This window comes from Papio anubis, chromosome 1, assembly GCF_008728515.1.
Source record: "Papio anubis isolate 15944 chromosome 1, Panubis1.0, whole genome shotgun sequence".
NCBI classification, from domain to species: Eukaryota; Metazoa; Chordata; class Mammalia; order Primates; family Cercopithecidae; genus Papio; species Papio anubis.
Genome location: NC_044976.1, coordinates 10518778 through 10540923, shown reverse-complemented (window position 1 = coordinate 10540923; position 22146 = coordinate 10518778). Strand labels below are relative to the sequence as shown.

The 22146-nt window shown below is 54.9% G+C and overlaps 2 protein-coding genes across 6 annotated transcripts; one reads left to right on the top strand and one right to left on the bottom strand.

Moving 5' to 3' along the window:
• Window positions 1-3723: 3723 nt before the first annotated feature.
• On the top strand, window positions 3724-10246 carry MAD2L2 (mitotic arrest deficient 2 like 2). 2 transcript variants are annotated; one of them, XM_017957209.3, is made up of 9 exons: window positions 3724-4758; window positions 5183-5234; window positions 5324-5442; window positions 7129-7200; window positions 7797-7897; window positions 8598-8692; window positions 9007-9080; window positions 9558-9650; window positions 9864-10246. In XM_017957209.3, the coding sequence occupies exons 2-9, from the start codon at window positions 5195-5197 to the stop codon at window positions 9972-9974; spliced, it is 705 nt and encodes a 234-aa protein (XP_017812698.1). In that variant the 5' UTR covers window positions 3724-4758; window positions 5183-5194; the 3' UTR covers window positions 9975-10246. The 2 variants fall into 2 exon arrangements, with proteins under 2 accessions (XP_017812698.1, XP_003891160.1); XM_003891111.4 differs by having other exon boundaries at window positions 3876-4758; window positions 9910-10245.
• A 442-nt stretch (window positions 10247-10688) lies between these two features.
• On the bottom strand, window positions 10689-21546 carry FBXO6 (F-box protein 6). 4 transcript variants are annotated; one of them, XM_003891113.2, is made up of 6 exons: window positions 21387-21546; window positions 17073-17361; window positions 13327-13453; window positions 12691-12786; window positions 11312-11447; window positions 10689-11105 (listed from the first exon to the last, which is right to left on the bottom strand). In XM_003891113.2, exons 2-6 carry the CDS (start codon window positions 17356-17358, stop codon window positions 10869-10871), a joined length of 882 nt encoding a protein of 293 aa, XP_003891162.1. In that variant the 5' UTR covers window positions 17359-17361; window positions 21387-21546; the 3' UTR covers window positions 10689-10868. The 4 variants fall into 4 exon arrangements, with proteins under 4 accessions (XP_003891162.1, XP_009191057.1, XP_009191096.1 ...); XM_009192793.3 differs by lacking the exon at window positions 21387-21546 and adding an exon at window positions 21210-21328; XM_009192832.4 differs by lacking the exon at window positions 21387-21546 and adding an exon at window positions 20899-21051.
• Between the last annotated feature and the right edge of the window lie 600 nt (window positions 21547-22146).

Sequence of the window (22146 nt, the reverse complement as noted above, 5' to 3'; positions counted from 1 at the left end):
ATGCCACCATGCTCAGCTAATTTTTATATTTTTTGTAGAGTTTTTGCCATGTTGCCCAGGCTTGTCTCGAACTTCTGAGCTCAAGTGGTCCGTCTGCCTTGGTCTCCCAAAAACCTGGGATCATAGGAGTGAGCCACTGTGCCTGGCATTGTGCACTTTATATTTTTTATAAATATGAACATGGACATAAGCATTTGCTCTTTGCTCAATCCTATGAAATTGGAACTACCATTATCCTATTTTACAGATGAGCAAACTGAGGTTCAGAGAAAGAAGAGCCTCACAGCTGGTTAAGGGGCAGCATTGGGGAGAGAAGCAGCAGGCTGGACACATGAGCAGGACGAGTGGGTGCTGGGGACACCATAGGGAACATGCCACAGCCCTTGCTTTTGTTTTTGAAAATAACTTTTCTCTGCATAGTGCCCATAGCCCAGGCACTGAAGCCAATGTCTTTTGCTCCTCATCCAGACTCAGTTGAGATTCAAGTCAGGCAAGTGGTAATGAGCCACTGTCCACCATCATTTCATTCCTCTGTCACTCATTCTTTCATCCACTCATTTGACACACATTCGCTGAGAACCTGAATTTGGGCTGGGCATGGTGGCTCAAGCCTGTAATCTCAGCATTTTGGGAGGCTGAGGCAGGAGGATCACTTGAGCCCCAGAGTTCGAGACCAGCCTAGGCAACATGGTGAGATCCTGCCTCTGCAAAAAATTTTAAAAATCAGCCAGGTGTGGTGGTGCACACCTGTAATCCTAGCTACCCAGGAGGCTGAGGTAGGAGGATCTCTTGAGCCCAGGAGTTTCAGGCTGCAGTGAGCTATGATTGCCCCACTGCACTTTAGCCTGGGTGACAAGGAGAGACCCTGTCTCTGGAAAAGAAAAGAAAAAAAAAAAGACAGAGAGAGAGAACCTGAATTTGGCTAGGCACTGCACTGAAATAATGAATGAGGCTGGGTCCCTGCCCAGGGTCATTGCAACTGGATGGGCCCCTGAGCATCAGGGTATCAGGAGATTGTCACCAGGCTATGTGTGGCTCACTCTGTATGTCCCCCATACCCATGTGATTGGTGTCCTGGGAACCTTCATTCTGCCATCAGCCTGGTGGAGATGGGAGGGGTCTTGGAATCACCTCTGGGGGCTGGAAACCTTATTACCTGGTTCACTCACTGTGTGTTTGTTTTCCATAAACCCCAGCAGTCCTCTTCTGCCCGTGCAGGTCTTTCTCTTTGCTGGGCTGGTGCTCACAGCTCACCTTCTCAGTTTCCACTTCAATGTCTCTTGGGAGTGATTTTCCCTCCATCCCCATTGCAGATCCTCAGGGACCTGCTCTAGTTGGCAAATAAGCTCTGGCTCCCCCTAAACACCCATCCTTCCTTCCCAGCTGCCTTCCTACATATTGTCATTATGGTGAAAAATATGCAAATAACTTTGAACAACAGTTTCCCAGCAGACGGGTGTTCAAAAATGTAATAAATTAACCCCATAATGTAATCTGGATCCCGTGACCATCCATCATGCTGATACGATTAAGATATGCAAAACCAGATGCTGAGGAGCCCATGGATGGAGCGTTGGCAGAGCTCCCCGGATGGGCCCATGCTGACTCGGCCCCCTGCCCCTGCTCCCACCCCCATGGAACCTGAGGCCATCAGAGGTTTAGGGAACATCTGTCTGGCCTGTTCATTTCACTAATGAGACTGAAGCCTTTTGGGGGTTTGGGGTCAGATCGGTTTGAATCCCTACCCATCTGCTTCCTAGCCCACCTTCCTTCTGTTTGTGATTGGATCTGAACCCAAGGCCCCAAACCCAGACTTTTTTTTTTTTTTTGAGATGGAGTTTTTGCTCTTGTTGCCCAGGCTGGAGTGCAATGGTGCAATCTTGGATCTCAGCTCACCACAACCTCCGCCTCCCGGGTTCGAGCGATTCTCCTGCCTCAACTTCCTGAGTAGCTGGGATTACAGGCATGTGCCACCACACCTGGCTAATTTTGTATTTTTAGTAGACACAGGGTTTCTCCATGTTGGTCAGGTTGATCTCGAACTCCTGACCTCAGGTGATCTGCCCGCCTCAGCCTCCCAAAGTGCGGGGATTACAGGCATGAGCCACCCACCGCGCCCAGCTGACATTTTTTTTTAATTGCAATAATTTTGGGTTACATGGATAAGTTCTTTAGCGGTGACTGCTGAGATTTTGGTGCACCTGTCACCTGAGCAGTATAGACTGTACCCAATACATAGTCTTTTGTCCCTCACCTCCCCACCCTTCCCCTAGAGTCCCCAAAGTTCAATATATCATTCCTATGCCTTTGCATCCCCATAGGTTAACTCCCACTTACAAGTGAGAACATACGATATTTGCAAACCCAGATATTTTTATCCACAGGTTTCTAGTTGACAAAGTGGGTACCCCAGTGTCAAAAGCTGTTGGGACCTCAGTTTCCCCAAGGAAAAATGAGGGTTGAGTTTATGTCCCCCAAGGTTTTTCTCACGTTCTTAGCTCTGTGTGTCAGGAATTCTATAGGTGGCTTGTATTGTGTCTTCTCGGGGCAGAGGGCTGGGGCTGGGAGTCCATGGACGGAGGGCCTGACTTGAGCCCCAGTGCCCCTCACACTGTGTCCTGAAGGCCATCCCACAGGAGTCACCTGGCTCTCAGTTTCCCCACCCCAGGCCCCAGTCTGAAGGGCTCCTTTGCAAGGAGTTGCCCCCTATGACCGCCACTGCCTGTCACCAATACAAAAGCTGCTTAAGCAGCCTCCAGAGAGGGAAAGGAAAGACGCTTGTTTTTCCCAAGTTCTGCAATGAGTCAATCTCAGGGAACCACGGGACACTGTCTATAAGCCAGTGAGCTGTTTGGCCAGCTCTGTGTGGAAATGGCATGATGTGGGCAGGATCCCCACGTCTTGAGAAGGGTTGCTGTGCCCAGAATGTGCTGCCAAATGCACCAGTTCCTAAAACAAAATCATCCGTCCCTTTGGACGGATGATTTTACATCACAATTTTACAAAATGCATCATGTTTTTACAAAATGCAGATATTCTCTGGGAACAGTCCAAACCTCTGTGGCGATTCCGACACTTTGCTGGGCATCCGGGCCCCTGGGGAGCTTGTTAAAGGGCCAGTGCCCTGCTGTGCACCCCACCTCGATCAGGTTGCTCTGGGCAGCACAGCAGCTGTGATTAATGGGCTCCTAGGGGATTCTGATGCAGATTTCCTAGGACTGCATTTGAAGAAATGTTTTGCTGACATTCCTAGCTTAATGGGTTACTTACAAGTTACTTTTTCTCTCCCCATTAGAAGTCTGGAAATGCAGGTTTGAAGGCATCAGGGGGTCGGGGGAGGGATCCGGGTCTCCTATAATGAGCTGTAAATGATAAACAAGCCTGGCTAGATCTGTGACCAAACAGACGGATGGGATTAACAAGCTCTTACATCCCTGGAGGTCGCAGACAAAGTCCTCTTGGCTTCTCGTCCTGACTTGTTGCCCACTAACTCCGTAGCTGCTTCTCAGATCTTAGTTTTCTCAGTTGTAAAATAAGGGGGCTGTAAATAAGTGGAAGCCCTGGTGTCAGAAGAGGCATCAGAGCTAGGTTTGTATTCCCACTGTGTGATTTTGGCGAATTAGAGAACGTTTCGGGGCCTGTTTAACCATCTGTAAAGTGGGGCTGTAAAGTGGAGATTTAGCTGCTAGGGTTAAGGAGGGAATTAAAGGAATCAGTGTTTGACACATAAGAAGCACTCGATGCTAGTCATTTCTTATTATTTTAATAATATCATCTCTGAGGGCCCTTTCAGGACTTCCAGACGGAGTCCACGTCCGTGGGGGACTTCGGAGCAGTAAAAGGTAGCGGCAGGAGGCACCTCGGCCATCGCCCACCCCACTAGCTGGGAGACTCCGGCAGGTTATTCACCCTTCTGCACCTCGGTTCACTCATCTGTATAAAGGGAACAGTCAGAGTAACGGCCTCATGGAGTTACTCCGGGGACTTAGATAATCCAGGGACACACGTAGCCCAGTGCCCAGCACTCGGCTGGAGCTCCATAAAGGTCAGCTATTGTTCTGAAGCGTAGGGCGGGGAGGTTTCATCCTGTTGGGCCGTCAGGCCAGGCTGTATTTAGGTACCCGGTGGGGGCGGGGCGGGGGCGGCGCCGGTGCACGCCCTCTTTTTTTTATTTTTAAAATTTCACCCGGGTCTTGACAACCGGTGCAACCCTGTCCTCCCCTGTTCCCGCCCCCGAGCCAGAGGAGCCTCTTTTAGGTGGGCAGCTGCAGGAATGGTGACTCGGGTTAGCTCAGATGTGGCTGCCCTTAGTCCCCAGCTGCGCCCTCCCCTTTGCCCTCCCCAGCAACCCCTACCCGCCCTCTTCCGGCGCGTGCTAAAGCGAGAGAAACGCCCTCGGGGGAAGATATGTAGCAATCCGATGGAACTTGGAGATCAACGTTGTGTTTTCTTCGCGCCCACCTGAAGTCGAAGGGAGGTGGAGCGGCGGGTCTCAGCCCCTCCCCGACGCCGAGACCCGGCCCCCGCCCCCCGGAGCCTAGTCCCCGCAGGCGGAACCGCCCTGTGCGAGGCCGGGTTTGGACTGCGCGGGAATGGGCGTGGCCTGGGCGGGGCGGGCTCTAGGACCCGCCGGAGCGCCGTGAACGTCACCCAGCGGCGCCGAGGCCCCGGGTTGAGCGGGAGGCGCGATCGGTCCGGTCGGTGGCTCCCCGCGGCGGGGCCGGGCCCGATCTCGGGCGGGAACCGAGCCCAGAGCCGGTACTAGGGGAGGGAGAGGGGGCGGATTCCCGCCGGGAGGGATCCGGCCGGGCAGGGGGCGGAGTCTTATTCCAACCCAGCTTTGCTTTCCGCGTGTCCCGCTTTGCACTGCCGGCCCTGCGCATCCAGCTGTTTCCCTCTGCGTCCGCGGCCCTGCCCTTTTCGGGGGCACCGCTGTGATCTTTACACCCCCTGAGACAGCGGAGCGAGGGGGCGCGGGCGGCCAGTGGATAGAGGCTGATGCCCCCAAGCACGGACGCCAGCGTCGGGTTGGGGGTTCTTCCCAGCTGCTCTGAGCCTGTGCGAAGCGGGAGGTCATGCCCCAGTTCCCACGGACTGTGGGGAGGGAAGAGACGGTGGAGGCGAGCGGGTTCTGGGCTCCTGGGTGTCTGGAACTACTCTCTGCCCTTGCCCCACCACTCAGGTAGCGGGAAGGATGACCACGCTCACACGACAAGACCTCAACTTTGGCCAAGGTAGGGAGGCTGGACCTGCGGGGTCGGGGGCGGGGGCGTCTGGGCTGGCGGGCTTCCCCGAGCGCACCACCGGCTTGTGCCCCCTGCAGTGGTGGCCGATGTGCTCTGCGAGTTCCTGGAGGTGGCTGTGCATCTCATCCTCTACGTGCGCGAGGTCTACCCTGTGGGCATCTTCCAGAAACGAAAGAAGTACAACGTGCCGGTCCAGGTGAGTCACGTCCCAGAACCACAGAGTGGGTACAGGGTGGACTTTTAAAAACTCTTTGGTCGGGTGTGGTGGCTCACGCCTGTAATCCTGGCACTTTGGGAAGCCGAGGCGGGCGGATCACTTGAGGTCAGGAGTTCGAGACCAGCCCGACAAACATGGTGAAACCCCGTCTCTACTAAAAATACAAAAATTGGCTGGGCGTGGTGGCTAACGCCTGTAATCCCAGATACTCAGGAGGCTGAGGCAGGAGAATCGCTTGAACCTGGGAGGCGGAGGTTGCAGTGAGCCAAGATTGTGCCACTGCATTCCAGCCTGGGTGACAAGAGCGAAACTCCGTCTCAAAAAAAAAAACCTCTTCCACTTCAGGCCAAGCCAGCACTTTATTTTTTATTTTATTTTATTTTTTGAGACTGAGTCTCGCTGTGTCGCCCTGCCTGGAGTGCAGTTACATGATCTTGGCTCACTGCAACTTCCACCTCCCGGGTTCAAGCGATTCTCCTGCCTCAGCCTCCCAAGTAGCTGGGGATTACAGGCGTGTGCCACCACACCGGGCTAATTTTTGTATTTTTAGTAGAGACAAGGTTTCGCTGTGTTGGCCAGGCTGGTATCGAACTCCTGACCTCTGGTGATCTGTCTGCCTTGGCCTCCCAAAGTGGTGGGATTACAGGCGTGAGCACTTTGTTATGAAATAGGTTTTGTGTTAGATAATGTTGCCCAACTGTGGGCTAATGTAAGTGTTTTGAGTGTGTTTGGGTAGGCCTGGCTAAGCTATGATGTTCTGTATGTTACATGTATTAATTGCATTTTCCACTGGCGATATTTGATGGCTTTATCCAAACAAACAGCAACAAACCCATAGTATCCAAACAACAACAAACCCATAGTACGTTGTTGAAGGTCACCTTTAGAGGGAAAAGGAAAAAAAAAATTGGCATTTACTCACTTTTTCTTTATGATGAAGTGACTGAAGCTCAGAGAAGTTAAGGAATTTACCTGAGGCCACACAGTTCCTTAGTTCTTAACTTTTGAAATCTGATTACATTTTTCTGGATCCTTTTTCTGGAAAAATGCCCACGTGCACAAAGATACAACTTTAGGGACTTTTCAGACTCTGGAGGAGTCCATGGACCCCACATTAAGAACTCCTAATGGTATATTAAATGCTCATATTGGGATTGAGTTCTTATCTTTTTTTTTTCTTTGAGATGGAGTCTTGCTTTGTTGCCCAGGCTGGAGTGCAGTGGCTTGATCTCAGCTTACTGCAACCTCTGCCTCCCAGGTTCAAGTGATTCTCCTGCCTCAGCCTCTCGAGTAGCTGGGATTACAGATGCCACCTTATCTGGCCAATTTTTGTATTTTTAGTAGAGACGGGGTTTTGCCATTTTGGCCAGGCTGGTCTGAAACTCCTGACCTCAGGCGATCCACCCACCTTATCCTCTCAAAGTGCCAGGATTATAGGAGTGAGCCACTGCGCCCAGCCTGAGTTCTTATCTTCTAACTTCTTTCTCCATGGATAAATTCACAGTTGTTAGCCTCTTGAGGGAAAGTGGGGTCTTCTGGGTCGGGGGCCCTGGAGAGCTGCTGGGCCTCTGACGGAAGGCAGACGGGGCCTTGGGCTCCTGGTCGTGTTGGATGGTTTCCCCATCTGTGCTTTGGGCCTCACCAGCCGCATGGTGTTGTGTGCAGATGTCCTGCCACCCGGAGCTGAATCAGTATATCCAGGACACGCTGCACTGCGTCAAGCCACTCTTGGAGAAGGTGAGGGTGCACTGGGCTCCCCAGCCACCTCACCCCATGCTCACCCCTGTCCCTCTATGCTCATAGTCCAACTCTGGGATGGGGTGATGCTAGGACTCTGTGGCGTCTTCATGGCTCCAATACCCAGAAGCCTGTTCCCTGCACTCTGGAGACCATCCCAACCCAGGGGCAGGCTCCAAGGCATGTGGGCCATGTGCAGGGTGCCTTGGGCCTGGGAACCTGGGTTGAAGCTGGCTGTGAGTAGGGACTGCCCTGGTGGATTCTAGGTTCTTCTCACATCCGTTCCCTGTTCTCCACGCTAAACGTTCTGTCTGAGCTGAGCCCCTCAGGGTTTCTTCCCCATCTAGTCCTGATCTCAGACTTCCTGGGACCTTCCCTATGGGGCCTGGTTATTCCCTCAGCCTGCACTGCTCATACCGGAGGGTGCCAGCTTCTCAAACCCGCGCTATCTGGGCTCTTGGGGGCGCCCAGCCTAGCAGCTGAGCCGGGCTGTGGGTGGGCCGCTTCCCCTCCTTCCTTGGGCAAGGGGGTGGAGGTGGGGTGGTGGAGTGGGGGTGGGGTGTCTGGCTCTGCAGCGGGGGTTCCTCTCCTTGCAGAATGATGTGGAGAAAGTGGTGGTGGTGATTTTGGATAAAGAGCACCGCCCAGTGGAGAAATTCGTCTTTGAGATCACCCAGCCTCCACTGCTGTCCATCAGGTGGGCTGCCCCTGCCCCTCGCCCACTAGCTGGCAGCAGGTCTGTCTCTGGCAACACACCCACCCCTTTAAGGCGGCCCTTGAATACCTTGGAAAAGGCCTGGGAGGAGAAAGGGCAAGATGCACCAGCCTGACAAGGGGACAGCCTGTGAGCAGCTGAGATGGGTCCAGAGAAATGACATGAGCTACCCAGGGTCACCTGGGTAGGGGCAGAGCCCAGGACACAGAACCAGTTTTCTGACTCCTCAGGCAAGTGTCCAGTCAACTTGAAGTTGACCTTTGGCACATGTGTTAGTTGGTCAACTGCATGCTTCCGATGGTGAGGTCAGGGCACTGGAATCTATGCCTAACCTGTCCCCATAGGCTGTGTGGCCTTAGGCAAGCCCTTTCCCCTCCTGGCTTGGTGTCCTGGTTCTTGGGCCTGGCTGCACATTAAAATCACCTAGGGAGGCCTCCTCAGATCGCCTCTATCTCCCCTGCCCCCCGCCAAATTCTGACTTTGTCTGGGGTGGGGCTGGGCATTTCTTGTAAACTCCCTTGCTGGTTTGAATTGTGTGGACCGGATAGGGAGCTGGGTCCTAGGCATGCAGCACTCTCAGAGGCACTGGAGGGGGTTCTGTACCCCAGGTCTACATCCAGGCTTGATGCCTGGGGTGGAGGGGAGGGCGCCAGTGTGATGGGAAGACCTCCTCTCCTCTCAGCTCAGACTCCCTGTTGTCTCACGTGGAGCAGCTGCTCCGAGCCTTCATCCTGAAGATCAGCGTGTGCGATGCCGTCCTGGACCACAACCCCCCAGGTGTGTCCACTCCCTACCCTCTCTTCCCTTGGCGTTTCCACGGTTGTCTCGGGTTGGTCTGTGTTCCCAGGTCCATGTTTGGCTGCTCTGAGACTCATCTCTTCCTAACCCTGAGAGTCCACCTCCTCTGGGAAGCTTCCCTGATTGATTCCACCTGGCTTCCATCTCCCTATTGACTGGGGCTTTTCTTAGCACTTGCTTTGCCATCTGCTCTGGGGGTGCTGCCGAGCCAGCAAGGGAAGTGGGAAGAAGCTGGGCCCAGTGGCAGGCACCAGGGCGGCGGGGGAGCCTCCACCAACCTCTTGCTTCTCCAGGCTGTACCTTCACAGTCCTAGTGCACACAAGAGAAGCTGCCACTCGCAACATGGAGAAGATCCAGGTCATCAAGGTGAGATGAGACGGGTCTGGGTCTGGGTGCAGGCTCTAGAAACGTGATGTGGCAGTTTCAGGCAGGCAGGGGCGTTGCCTGTGGCCAGCCATCCATTATATTGGTGCAGCAGTGCCTGGTACCCAGCAGGTCCTCAGGCCTGGCCACTGCTCCATCTGGGCACTTGGGGCAGTGAGGAGCTCAGGTGGAGCCACCTGCTGGGGCCCCCAGCTCATCCTGGCTCTTCTGAAGTGGGGGCTCTCCAGGGAGGGGTCCTGGCCCATCAGGTTCAGCATTGGTGCCTGGGGCTTGTCCCTTGGGTTCTATGGACTTGGCCTCTGTGGGGGATGGGGGGGCCTGGGGTCTGCATCACCAACAGCTTCCTAGTGATTCTGAGGCTCAGGTTGTAGGCCCCTGGTCTGGAGTGGGAGGGACAGCAAAGTGAGGGCAGGCAAGGGCCCAGCTCCGTCACCCCCCTGACCTTTGTCTCCTCCCTAGGATTTCCCCTGGATCCTGGCAGATGAGCAGGATGTCCACATGCATGACCCCCGTCTGATACCACTAAAAACCATGACGTCGGACATTTTAAAGGTGAGCTTCGTGGGGACATGGGAAGCTTATTTAGGGGCTGCTTAGGAAGTGAGGCCCGGCACTGAGGCCTTACTAGAGGGCTTGGGGGAGAGAACGAGGGAATGCCTGGTGGAGGGCTCCTCCCGTCTCTACTCTTCTCCACCTCGGCTATGGCCACGAGGCCCCACCCTTGGCGGAGATCTGCCCACCAGGTGCTTCTGTGTCCTCCAGCAGGGATGCCCTGGCTGTCTCGCTGACTGTGGCTGTTTGTGTTCGTCAGATGCAGCTTTACGTGGAAGAGCGTGCTCACAAAGGCAGCTGAGGGGGCATCTGCCACCTCACTGATGCCCGAACTGTCAGACTTTGGGGGATCCCCGCCTAGGGCAGTGCTGCATGGCTGCCCTGATTCCAAGTGCTCTTATCGCCTCTGTGTGTGGATCGCCCGCCCCAGCCCGGGGCCGCTCAGGTCTGCTTGGAGGATGCCTCCCCCAGGAGGCAGTGAAGGATGCCGCAACCTCGACTTCTCAGCCTCCTGGGGTTCCACCGGCAAACACTGTCTGTCTCAAATACTGTGCTGTGAGTTCTTTCAATAAAGGGGCCCCAAGGGCTGGGCTGAGCTGATGCCATCATTAACCAGAGTGGGAGGGACAGGTATGGCCAGGGGAAAACCTGGTGGGGGGGGTGCTGCTTCTCCACCAAAATGCCAGGGACCCCCTCTCCCTACTCCTAAAACCAACCCCAGGCTGATTTTACTGAAAACATGTATTTTTAATTTTTTTATATTTATTTATTTAATTATTATTATTATTATTTGAGATGGAGTCTCGCTCTGTCTCCCAGGCTGGAGTGCAGTGGCGTGATCTTGGCTCACTGCAAGTTCAGCCCCAGCCTCCCGAGTAGCTGGGACTACAGGCACCCGCCACCACGCCCGGCTAATTTTTTGTATTTTTAGTAGAGACGGGATTTCACCATGTTGGCCAGGATGGTCTCGATCTCCTGACCTCGTGATCTGCCCGCCTTGGCCTCCCAAAGTGCTGGGATTACAGGCGTGAGCCACCGTGCCCAGCCTGAAAACATTTATTGACACAAAACGTCAGAGCTATGTGACAGTAAGTTTCCACAAGCTGGTAGGGTTGAACCGGGGCAGGAGTCGCTGGTACAGGGACTTCACTGCCCACCCCATGCTCAGCTCCTGCATGGAGGAACCTCTGGCTGACCCGGATACAGTATGGACAGCTGTCAGAAAATCTGGAGAACAGCTTGGTAGGGCGATTGGGCAGCCTCCTCCTGTCCATGCTTCTTCCCAGGCTGAGCCTCGGAGGAGGCCTGGTTCCTGGTCCTCTTGTGGCTGACGACGATGCTGCTGTTGGTGACTCGGGGCCCATACCAGCCTGCCCAGTACTGGGTGTCACTGCCCCCGTGCTGAAAGAGGATGTAGCGGACACCTCGGGGGTAGTCTGAGAAGGTGTAGGAGACCTGCCGGGAGGAGGGGACAGGAAGTGACCACCAGGACTGGGGAGGGGAAGGCAGGAGCCAGGTCCTCTAAGAGAGCTGCCCAGGTGGGAAGGCAACAGCTCCAGGCCAGAGAGCAGGGGCACCTTGGGCCCTGAGGCTGCCCCTTGCTTCCTGCCATCCTGGCCCTGGGAGGAGTGGGTAGAGAGAGCAAGTGGGTGAGGCCTCACCTCTGTCCATGCAGCATTGTTCCACTGTTGGATGGTCACAGGTGGGGGCTCGAAGGAGGCCAACACGAAGTAGTCAGCTGAGGTCAGCTGCACCTTGAGTTGGTAGGTGCAGCCACAGTCGGCTCTGGCAGCAAACCTGGTGGAGGGGTTGAGAGCCCTGTGTCCAAGCCACCGAGGGCTGGCCCCAGCACTGGGGGCAGGGGGGACCTACACATTGGAGCTTGGAGCTTCGTTTCCCATCAGCCAACACTGCTCTGCCTGCTAGGCCCAGCTGGCTTCAGCGCTCCCTATGCCCCACTGTGGCCTGGGGGTAAGCAGTTGGTCCATGCTGGCCTCAGTTACCCCATCTGAGAAAAGGGACCCTTTCGGGCATCCTACTAAAGATGTGACCTCAAAAAGCGAAAGACCCCTCCAGAGAGGCCTGGTCTGTCCAAGCCACGTCACCTGTACTTACAATGGACCAGGCTGTGGATTCAGTGGGAGAGTCAAGGGGGTGGCCTGTGTAATGGGGCTGGCACAGAGCTCACCTTCTGCTCAGCCCAGCCCAGCCACCTCTCCCCTCTGCAGCTCTGCATACTCCTCCATCCTCGCCCATTTATCCTCAGAGTGGCGGCCCTGGGGCCTGCCTAGAACTGGGGTCCTGCTTCTGCCACCGGCCAAGCCAGAGCCTGGCACACTTCTGTGCACAGAGTAGGAGCTCAAAAAAGAGTCATGGGATGAATAGGAAAAGGAGCCGGGGAGGCAGGTAGGTCAGGGGACCTGGGGGTTTCCACCCAGTCCAGAGAGGCCTGAGGTCCTCTGTTGCCCGAGTGCCTGTCAGTGTTGACCGGGCACAGTGGCTCACGCCTGTAATCCCGGCACTTTGGGAGGCCAAGGTGGGTGGATCACTTGAGGTCAGGAGTTTGAAACTAGCCTGACCAGCGTGGTGAAACTCCATCTGTATTAAAATGATTAAAAAAATAGCCGGGCGTGATGGTGGGCAACTGTAATCCCAGCTACTCGGGACGCTGAGGCAGGAGAATCGCTTGAACGTGGGAGGTGGAGGCTGCAGTGAGCCAACATCGCGCCACTGCACTCCAGCCTGGGTAAAAGAGCGAGACTCTCAAAAAAAAAAAGTGCCTGTCCATGACAACCCACCTGGGGGCCTCAGCCTCCTCATCTGCACACTGGCGCTGCTGTGTCCTGCTGACTCCGTCACAGGGTGGTGGGGAGGCCAGGAGGTGCTGCAGGGTCCGGGCACAGAGCGGGGGCAGAGGCCAGGGCTACCTGGCTCTAGGACACTGCTGGGCACAGTGGGCACTTGCTATGGCTTGTCTCACCCGGCACAGCAGTAAGACGAGCATGTAGAGTGGGGGACACAGGCCATGGACCCTACTCACCAGTCCTTAACCACGATGTCCGGCCGGAATGTGTCCAGTAGCTCCTCCCAGTAGCCCTCAGCTACAAGGTCCACCAGCTGGGACTTGAGGCACGTTCTGGGGAGCAGAGTTGGGGGCTTGCGTACCTGGGTGTGCTATGCATGGCCCCCCCTCACCCAAGCCTTGGCAGCCCCTGTGAGCCCAGGGAGGTGGTTTGGGGACTTAGGGTATCCTTTGGCCGCTGCAGGACAGGCACTGGCTGGGGCTGACTGGTTTCTCCTCCAGTGTAGGAGGGAGTCTGACCCACTTGTGCCTGGGTGGCATCTGATTCCAGTCCAAAGGCCCAGTGTTCCAGGGCACCAGGCAGGGCACTCTTGTAAACTCAAGTACCTAGCTTAGGGATGGATGCCTGTAGATAGCCCTGGCTTATCTTAACCACCCAATGGACTCCTGGCCTGCTTCAGTGATCCCCACCCCCACTGTCCATGAACACAGCACTGAGTGACTCCAGGAAGCAGTGACTGGGCAAGTTTTGGGGCCACCTCCCTTGAGCTTCACAGAGAGGCCTTCCCTTAGAAGACTTTGCCTGAGACTTGGCAAAGGTGTCCTAACCCTCTGTCCCCTCCATGCAAGCCTGGTAGGTTCAGTTTGCCTTACTCATAGGATGTGACAAAATACTTCTTGACTTTGGGGTCAGGAAAATCTGTCCCGTGGGCTCCAGGGAGGCTCTCCACCTTCCAGCGGTCCCCACCATTGAAATCGATTTGCCATGCAAACATATCCTCTAGGAAGAACAGAAGCCGAGGTGAGACCCCCTGTGTAAATCCAAAATACAGCCCTCCCCACCTGGTCCCGGGAGGGCGGGAGGGAGGGTGGTTGGTGTTAGTGACCTTCTTGGGAGGCAGAATTTGCTCATGCTCAGGTTTCTGGGGCTGTGGACACCAAAGGGTTAACAAGCTTGTTCCTTCTCAAGGGCACTGTGTAGCCAAGGTACCCCACCAGCCCAAGTATACCCCAACTGCACCCTGGAGCACCCCTACAAAGCACCTCTCCAACACATTCCCACCTGTCCTCACCATATCAGCTCCGACCTGACTCTGTCCCTCCCACACAGTCCCAAACTGGCCTCACTCCTAACACACAGCTGGAGAAAATGCGTGTTACGAGAAATTCTAAACCAACCCCTTCCTCACTTCCATGTTGCGGTGGAACTCTGGGAAATACCCAAGTATCAGTTCTCAAAAAATGAAATTACGAGGGGCCTGTGAGAGTACTGTCCTCAAAGACTAATGTGAGGCCAGGCATGGTGGCTTGGCCTGTAATCCCAGCACTTTGGGAGGCTGAGGCAGGTGGATCGCTTGAATCCAGGAGTTCAAGACCAGCCTAGGGAACATAGCGACACCCTTTTTTTCTTTTCTTTTTTTTTTTTTTTGAGACGGAGTCTTGCTCTGTCCCCAGGCTGGAGTGCAGTGGCCGGATCTCAGCTCACTGCCAGCTCCGCCTCCCGGGTTTAGGCCATTCTCCTGCCTCAGCCTCCCGAGTAGCTGGGACTACAGGCGCCCGCCACCTTGCCCGGCTAATTTTTTGTATTTTTTAGTAGAGATGGGGTTTCACCGTGTTAGCCAGGATGGTCTCGATCTCCTGACCTCGTGATCCGCCCGTCTCAGCCTCCCAAAGTGCTGGGATTACAGGCTTGAGCCACCGCGCCCGGCCTCTTTTTTTTTTAAAATAAGTAAAATAATTTTTAAAAAAAGGCTAACAAGTGTTCATCCCAACACAGACTGCTTACTTGACCCAGATGGCACCCCAGATGTCCAGGAGGGAGAGGCCCTTGGTTAACGACATAACCCAGATTGGAGGCCCTAGAGGATGGGTTTGTGGGTTTGTTGGTGGTCATGGGAACCAAGATTCCCATAGGGCCCAGATGGCCCAGGGCAAGAGTGCTAAGTGGAGGAACCGGTACCCTTTGGGCTGGGCGGTGTGGTAACATTCATGGGTGGACTTCCATTAGGTGGGCCTGGTGGGTTCAGGGGGGCGATCACCCTGTTCACACTGACCTTAGAAAACAAGGGCGCTTCTCTACCGGTGCTGCTCAGGCAATCACTGGGGCACTTTTCCAATGGCTTGCTCCCCCCTCCAGAAGCCCGCTATTCTCAGGTGCTCTGGGGTCCCCAGTAGAGAACCAGAGGAGTAATACAGAAATCTAGGAGCTGGGCTGACGCTGAGTACAGACCTGGGGGTATCTCAGCAAGGCTTGACTGAACACTGCCGGCCCCGGGCAGGCCGGGCTGCAAGGCCAGCTCCGTTAGGCGGTGTGAAGCTGAGTGGGCAGCTTCTGAATGAAATCTGGGGCAGGCAGAGGGACTGAGTGTCGGGCGCTGTCTATGGGGGCTCTGGGATTTGGGGTGGGGGGAGTTTGAGGCCTTTATCTGTCAGGACCAAACCCTGGAAGCTGGGCAATTGTGCATCTTTGGGGAAGTCACTCATCTCGGGCCCAAAGCTCCCCATCTATACAATGGAGTCCACCCTAGTTGTCTTGGCATCTCCCAGGTTCCTCTGTGTGTGTGTGTGTGAGAGAGAGAGAGAGAGAGAGAGAGAGAGAGACAGTGTCCCTCTGTCACTCAGGCTGCTGGAGTGCAGTGGCGCAATTCACTGCAACCTCCGCTTCCCAGGTTCAAGCGGTGTTCCTGCCTCAGCCTCCCAAGTAGTTGGGATTACAGGTGCCCACCACCATGCCCAGCTAATTTGTGTATTTTTTGTAGAGACAGGGTTTTACCATGTTGGCCAGGCTGGTCTCGAACTCCTGACCTCAAGTGATCTGCCTGCCTTGGCCTCCCAAAGTGCTGGGATTACAGGCATGAGCCACCGTGCCTGGCCTATTTGTTTTATTTTTAAATTATTTTTTCAGAGACAGGGTCTCACTCTGTTTCCCAGGCTGGAGTGCAGTGGCACAATCTTGGCTCACTTCAACCTCCACCTCCTGGGTTCAAGCGATTCTCCTGCTTCAGCCTCCTGAGGAGCTGAGATTACAGGTGCCTGCCACCATGCTTGGCTAATTTTTTTGTATTTTTGTAGAGATGGAGTTTCACCATGTTGTCCAGGCTGGTCTTGAACACCTGACCTCAAGTAATCGCCCATCTCAGCCTCCCAAAGTGCTGGGATTACAGGTATGAGCCACTGCACCCGGCCAATCTCCCAGGATCCTGATGAGGATGAAGAGAGTACACAGATAGCAAGGAGGTTCTAAGTACACAAACCAGGTCTCAAAATCAGTTGCTGCTGGAGTCCCAACAGGAAGTATGGTGTGTCCGGGGTGGATGGTGGCTCATGCCTATAATTCCAGCACTTTGGGAGGCTGAGGCAGGCAGATCATTTGAGCCCAGGAGTTCGAGACCAGTCTGGGCAACACGGTGAGACCCTGTCTCTAATTAAAAAAATATATATATGGGAAGCGTGGTGCCTGGTACATAGCAGGTACCAAACGAAGGAAGGGAAAAGGGAAAAAAATGCCTGGGAAATACAAGAGAATGTAACAGGCTAAGTGGGGACCTTCAGCTGTGATCACAGGCCCCTCTGGATCCTCATTTTGTTTGTCTGTATAATGGGGCTAACAGGAGGATGGGTAAGTACATTTGTAAAGATCTCCCATGAATACCTGACACAGAGGAGGCCCTTGGTCAACATGAGGCAGCTTGGGCTGTACTCTGGGGGACAGGCGGGTCTGCAGTGTGCTTGTTCATTCAACGAGCATTTCTTGGGCACCTGCTATGTGCGGGTGTCACTGTGGATGCTATAGTGTAGCAAACAATGTCCATTTGGCCACTGGAACTGAAGTTTGTGGCAGAAAAAAATAAGGAAATTCTGAAAAAAACCTTTTTCTTTTGGAGACTAAATTTCACTCTTGTCGCCCAGGCTGGAGTACAGTGGAGCCATCTCAGCTCACTGCAACCTCTGCCTCCCAGGTTCAAGCGATTCTCCTGCCTCAGCCTCCGGAGCAGCTGGGATTCTAGGTGTGGGTCAGCATGCCCAACTTCGTGTGTTTTTAGTAGAGACAGGGCTTCGCCATTTTGACCAGGCTGGTCTCCAACTCCTTAACGCAGGTGATCCGCTCATCTCAGCCTCCCAAAGTGCTGGGATGACAGGCGTGAGCCCCCGCGCCTGGTCAAAAATGTTACAGGGCATGAAATGGAGGTGCTATGCTGGAGGTGGAGAGTGCTGTTTTTAGATTGGGAGCACAGGGCAGGTCTCTGAACTGAGACCTGAAGAATGAGAAGGAACCAAGGGAGTGAGGTGGGTGTTTAGGATTAGAGAACATTCCAGGTAGCGTGGGAATCACAAATGCCAAGGCCCAAGGATGGGAAGGAACGAGCCCGGTGGCGGCCTCCACCCTGCCCCCATGCCACCTTCAGCGCACGGGTTGCGCAGGAGGTTCCTGTGCAGGCTCCGTAGGAAGTAGAAGATCTTCCAGTCGGCCACGGGCTGGTCCCAGTCCTCGGTGATGAAGCCCTCTCGCAGGCACTTGCGCTTCCAGAGGGTCATGAGGTCGATGAGGTCCCGCCAGAGGCTGCAGACCAGGCGGCAGTTCAGCAGCAGCTGGCGGGCGGGCACGTGCGTGAACAGCTCCAGCAGGATGTTCTCAGGCAGCTCGTTAATGCTGTCCAGGGCTGCCTTGGGGTGGGGAGCATCCATGGCCTGTGGGGGGGGACAGCGGTTATGAGCCTGACCAGGGAGGTCTAGGCCAGGGACTCCTCTCCAACCCTGCATTAGCCAGGTGTGGTGGCACACGCGTGGAGTCCCAGCTAGTTGGGAGGCTGAGGCAGAGGCTGAGCCTGGGAGTTCAAGGCTACAGTGAGCTATGATCGTGCCACTGCACCCCTGCCCGGGCAACTGACCAAGACCCTGGCTCAAAAACAAAAACAACAAAACCACAAAAGAGCATTTCGGAGGCTGAGGGTCCTTCCAGTAAACAGTAGCCCCTCAGTGGAAAGAGTAGTCATGGGACCCACATTCAGAATACAATAGTGCAATACAAGTAGGAAAGTCTTTAGAGACACATATTTTAAAAGGCCCCTCCCCAATTTAAGAAAAAATTGCTTAATTTTAAAGCCAGTGGTTTGGGTGGACTGTAAGATTTTGTGGAGGCCACACTTATCTGCAAAGTTCTGTGAGGGTTTTGGTGATTGTTGTTATTTTAATGCTCTGGATTCATTGTTAGAATATAAAATCCTTTTTTTTTTTTTTTTTTGAGACAGGCTTGCTCTGTTGCCCAGGCTGGAGTGCAGTGGTGCGATCTTGGCTCACTGCAACCTCCGCCTCCTGGGTTCAAGCGATTCTCCTGCCTCAGTCTCCCGAGTAGCTGAGACTATAGGTGCATGCCACCATGCCCAGCTAATTTTTTTGTATTTTTAGTAGAGACAGGGTTTCACCGTGTTAGCCAGGATAGTCTCAATCTCCTGACCCCGTGATCCACCCGCCTTGGCCTCCCAAAGTGCTGGAATTACAGGTGAGAGCCACCGCACCTGGCCAGAATATAAAATCATTTTTACATCCCAGATTCATGAATGTTCATTCAGTGGATGGCTAGCGCTGAGAAACCACCTGCCTCTCTCCAGAAGCTCACTCTGGCCTGGAAGTCAGATGTGATCAAACAACCCCATGGAAGCCCCCACAGCACCCGGCTGGGCTGCCTTGGGTGTCAGGCCAGAATCTACTTGGAGATGGCCGGAAAACAAAAATCAGATGGAGGGTGCCTGAGAAGACTGCCTGGGTTTGAATCCTGGTCTGCAGTGACTAGTTGGGAAGCTGTGGAAAGGAGGGGGTAACTGTCCCGACCCTGGAAGGGCCAGGAGAACCAAGTGAAACACAGATCTTCGGTCAGCATTGCTGCCAGCACAAACCTGCCCTCAACACTGCCCTCAACACTGTCCTCCCTGTACCTCTGCACTGCACACGGGTTCTAGAAAACTTCAAGCAGTGCCACAGCCCTGGCCTGAATCTGTTACCTGGGGGCACCTATTAGTCCCCTAAGGGGATCCCAGGTACTTGCCCCAGGTAGGTGGGGGTTGGCCAGCAGCCAGGGCTCTGCCCTGTCACTCAGGTGGGCCTCATCTGCTTACACATGAGGAGAATGTTCTCCACCTACAAGCAGGGAAACAGAACCTTGCTGGCCTCTTTTTTTTTTTCCCTCCCCCACCCCCGAGACAGAGTTTCGCTCTTGTTGCCCAGGCTGGAGTGCAGTGGTGGGATCTCAGCTCACTGCAATCTCCACCTCCTGGGTTCGAGCAATTCTCCAGCCTCAGCTTCCCAAGTAACTGTGATTACAGGTGTCCGCCACCACACCCCGCTAATTTTTTATTTTTAGTAGAGATGGGGTTTCACCATGTTGGCCAGGCTGGTTTTGAACTCCTGACCTCAGGTGATCCACCCACCTCGGCCTCCCAAAGTGCTGGGATTACAGGCATAAGCCACTGCACCCAGCCTTTTGCTGTGGCCTCTTCTGATTTTCCATAGAGGCTTGGTCATAGCAGCAGTTCATAGTCTTCTGAAAGCTCCCATCCCAGAAAACCGGAGGGTGGGTGTATGCTGGCTCCTGCCCGGGGAGGAATACTTTACATGGCAGAGAAAACAGGTGAGGTACTTGTGCCTCGTGAAAAATGCTTTGCAAGCTGGGAGCGGTGGCTCAAGCCTGTAATCCCAGCACTTTGGGAGGCCAAGGTGGGCGGATCAGGAGGGCAGAAGTTCGAGACCAGCCTGGCCAACATAGTGAAACCTCGTCTCTACTAAAAATACAAAAAATTAGCCAAGTTTGGTCATGTGTACCTGTAATCCCAGCTACTTGGGAGGCTGAGGCAGGAGAATCGTGAACCCGGGAGGCAGAGGTTGTAGTGAGCCGAGATTGCGCCATTGCACTCCAGCCTGGGTGACAGTGCAAGACACGCCTCCAAAAAAAAAAGAGAAAAAAGGCTTTGCAACCTTGACAACACAGGGAGACCCTGTCTCTACAAATAGTGAAAAAAATTCGCCGGGCATAGTGGCCAGTGCCTGTGGTCCTAGCTACTCGGGAGGCTATGGTGTTAAGATCTCCTGAGCGCAGGAGGTCAAGGCTGCAGTAGCTCACAGGCGTGAGCCACCAAACCCGGCCCCTCAGAGGTTTTCTAACTTAGAGTCCATGAGGCCTGCTGAGGTCACACTCTAGGGAAAGAAGGAGCCCGCTGGAGCAGAGTGAGCCATGATTCCTCCATGGCACTCCAGCCTGGGCAACAGCAAAACTGTCAAAAAGAAAAAGGCTTTGATAGGGGGAAAAAAAAAAAAAACTCAATGTGGCCAAGTCTTCTAAGTTATGAGAAGCAAATGTAGCATTCGAAAAAAAATGTAAAACCTGTCAATTAAAAATGCCTGTAGTCTGGGCAACATAGTGAGACTCTGTCTCTAGGAAAAAAAGAGATTAGGTTGGGGGTGGGGACTCATGCCTGTAATTCCGGCACTTTGGTACGCCGAGGTGGGCGGATCACAAGGTCGGGAGTTCAAGACCAGCCTGGCCAATATGGTGACACTCCGTCTCTATAAAAATATAAAAATTAGTTGAGTGTGGTGTCGGGTGCCTGTAGTCCCAGCTACGCAGGAGGGTGAGGCAGGAGAATTGCTTGAACCGGGGAAGTGGAGGTTGCAGTGAGCTGAGATCGCACCACTGCACTCCAGCCTGGGCAACAGAGTGAGACTCTGTCTCAAAAAAAAAAAAAAAAAAAGAAGAAGAAGAAGAAAAGAAATTAGCTAGACCTGGTGGCCGGTGCCTGTAGTCCCTGCTACTCAGGAGGCTGAGGCAGGAGGATCGCTTGAGCCCAGGAAGTGGAGGCTGCAGTGAGCTGTGACCATGCCACTGCACTCCGGCCTGGGTGACAGAGCAAGACTGCCTAAAATAAATAAATAAACGCTGGCAACTTCTAAAGTCACTGTCTAGACTCTAGACCAAATAAAAGTCACTGGGCTCCAAGCTAGAGGCGTTTAGGCACCAATAGCTTCCTACCGTGGTGACTGAAGTCTGGTCTCTGGCCCAGTCCGCATTTTCTTGCGCCCCTTCGCCGCCCCTACACGGGGCATTTTGTGGTGGGGAAGTCCATGCCAGCCCTAGGAAGCCCTCACACCGATAGGGTTCCCCAACTGCCCGGCCCGGCGTCTCGTGCTGGCCTTCACCGCACCCACCCTCCCAGCAAGCTCTCGGGGCACTCTTACTTCACCGGTTTCTCGGAAACAGAAACCGTGGCTGGGGAAAGGCAGGCGCCGGATCTCGCAGGCGCGTGGGGGCCTGGAGGTCCCCTGACAGTTCTCCGAATCCGGCAATGGCCTCGGGATGTGGCAGGGGTGGAGGCGGCCGCAGAGCCTCCGCCCGGGTGGCCCCGGGGCCAGGCCCCCAGTCCCGGCCCAGCCGCCCGCGCCCCCCAGCCCTGGACGCCCGGACCAGCGCCCGCAGGCTCCGTGAACGCCCAGGCGCCTGAGACCCCGGCTCCCCACTCGCCCGCCGCCCGTCCCCCCGGGGCCGCAACCTGGAAGCAGCGGCGGAGCTCCGGGTCGGCCCGAGCCTACGGCCTCGGCGGCGTCGTCGCTGGGCCCCGCCCGGCCCCGCCGCCGCGTCACGCGCTGCGCTCGGTCTCCACCCCCGCCCCGGACCCCGCTGCGTCCCTCCCGGCCCGGCCCCGCACCTTCGCCGCGGGAAGACTAACCTGAGGTCCCTGGGGCCCGGGCCCTCGCTGCGGCCTGCGTGTCCTGAAGCTCAGTCTCCCCCTCCAGGCGGCGGGCGGCTCAGCACCCACACCTGCACCCCCCTCCTCCGCAAGGCAAAACTCCCTGAACGCGAGGCAGCTCACCGGACCTCCGCACTAGTTCCTTCCTTAAGGGGCCCAGGGCTCCACGCTTGACCCTCGGTTCACTCCCTAGAGGGAGGAGCTGACACCCAGCAGGCTCCTTCTTTCCCTAGGGCGTGACCTCCGCAGGTAACAACCTGAGGGGCTGGGAGGTGGCTAACGCCTGTGATCCCAGCACTTTGGGAGGCCCAGGTGGGGAAGGTTGCTTTAGGTCAGGAGTTCGAGACCAGCCTAGCCAACATGGCAAAAAACCTGTCTCTACTAAAAATACAAAAATTAGCAGGGCATGGTGGCGCATGTCTGTAATCCCAGCTCCTCCGGAGGCTGAGGTGGGAGAATCGCTTGAACCTGGGAGGCTGCAGTGAGCCAAGACTGCACCACTGCACTGCAGGCTGGGCAACAGAGCCAGTCCTTGTCTCAAAAAACCAAAAAACCTCTGAGGTTTTTTGTCAGGAGTAAGTTCATGAATTTCTTCCATCAGTCAACAAATAATTAGCAAGCACCTTGTTCAGGCAACCACCAAGGGTTGTGCAGGCTGTGCACTGCACAAGGGGACTGGCCCAGGCCACATTAATTGCAGTCAGGGCTACGTCTTCTCCATGGAAGGCCGTCCTTTTGC

What these genes read in the sequence shown, in the direction of transcription:
- MAD2L2 (XM_017957209.3), top strand. Translation starts at nt 5,195, where the DNA reads ATGACCACGCTCACACGACAAGACCTCAACTTTGGCCAAG. An exon ending in AGACCTCAACTTTGGCCAAG is followed by an intron (nt 5,235 to 5,323) that starts GTAGGGAGGCTG and finishes TGCCCCCTGCAG; the next exon opens with TGGTGGCCGATGTGCTCTGC. An exon ending in AGAAGATCCAGGTCATCAAG is followed by an intron (nt 9,081 to 9,557) that starts GTGAGATGAGAC and finishes TCTCCTCCCTAG; the next exon opens with GATTTCCCCTGGATCCTGGC.
- FBXO6 (XM_003891113.2), bottom strand. Translation starts at nt 17,358, where the DNA reads ATGGATGCTCCCCACCCCAAGGCAGCCCTGGACAGCATTAACGAGCTG. An exon ending in GACATCGTGGTTAAGGACTG is followed by an intron (nt 11,448 to 12,690) that starts GTGAGTAGGGTC and finishes CCCCTCCACCAG; the next exon opens with GTTTGCTGCCAGAGCCGACT. An exon ending in ACAATGCTGCATGGACAGAG is followed by an intron (nt 11,106 to 11,311) that starts GTGAGGCCTCAC and finishes TCCTCCCGGCAG; the next exon opens with GTCTCCTACACCTTCTCAGA.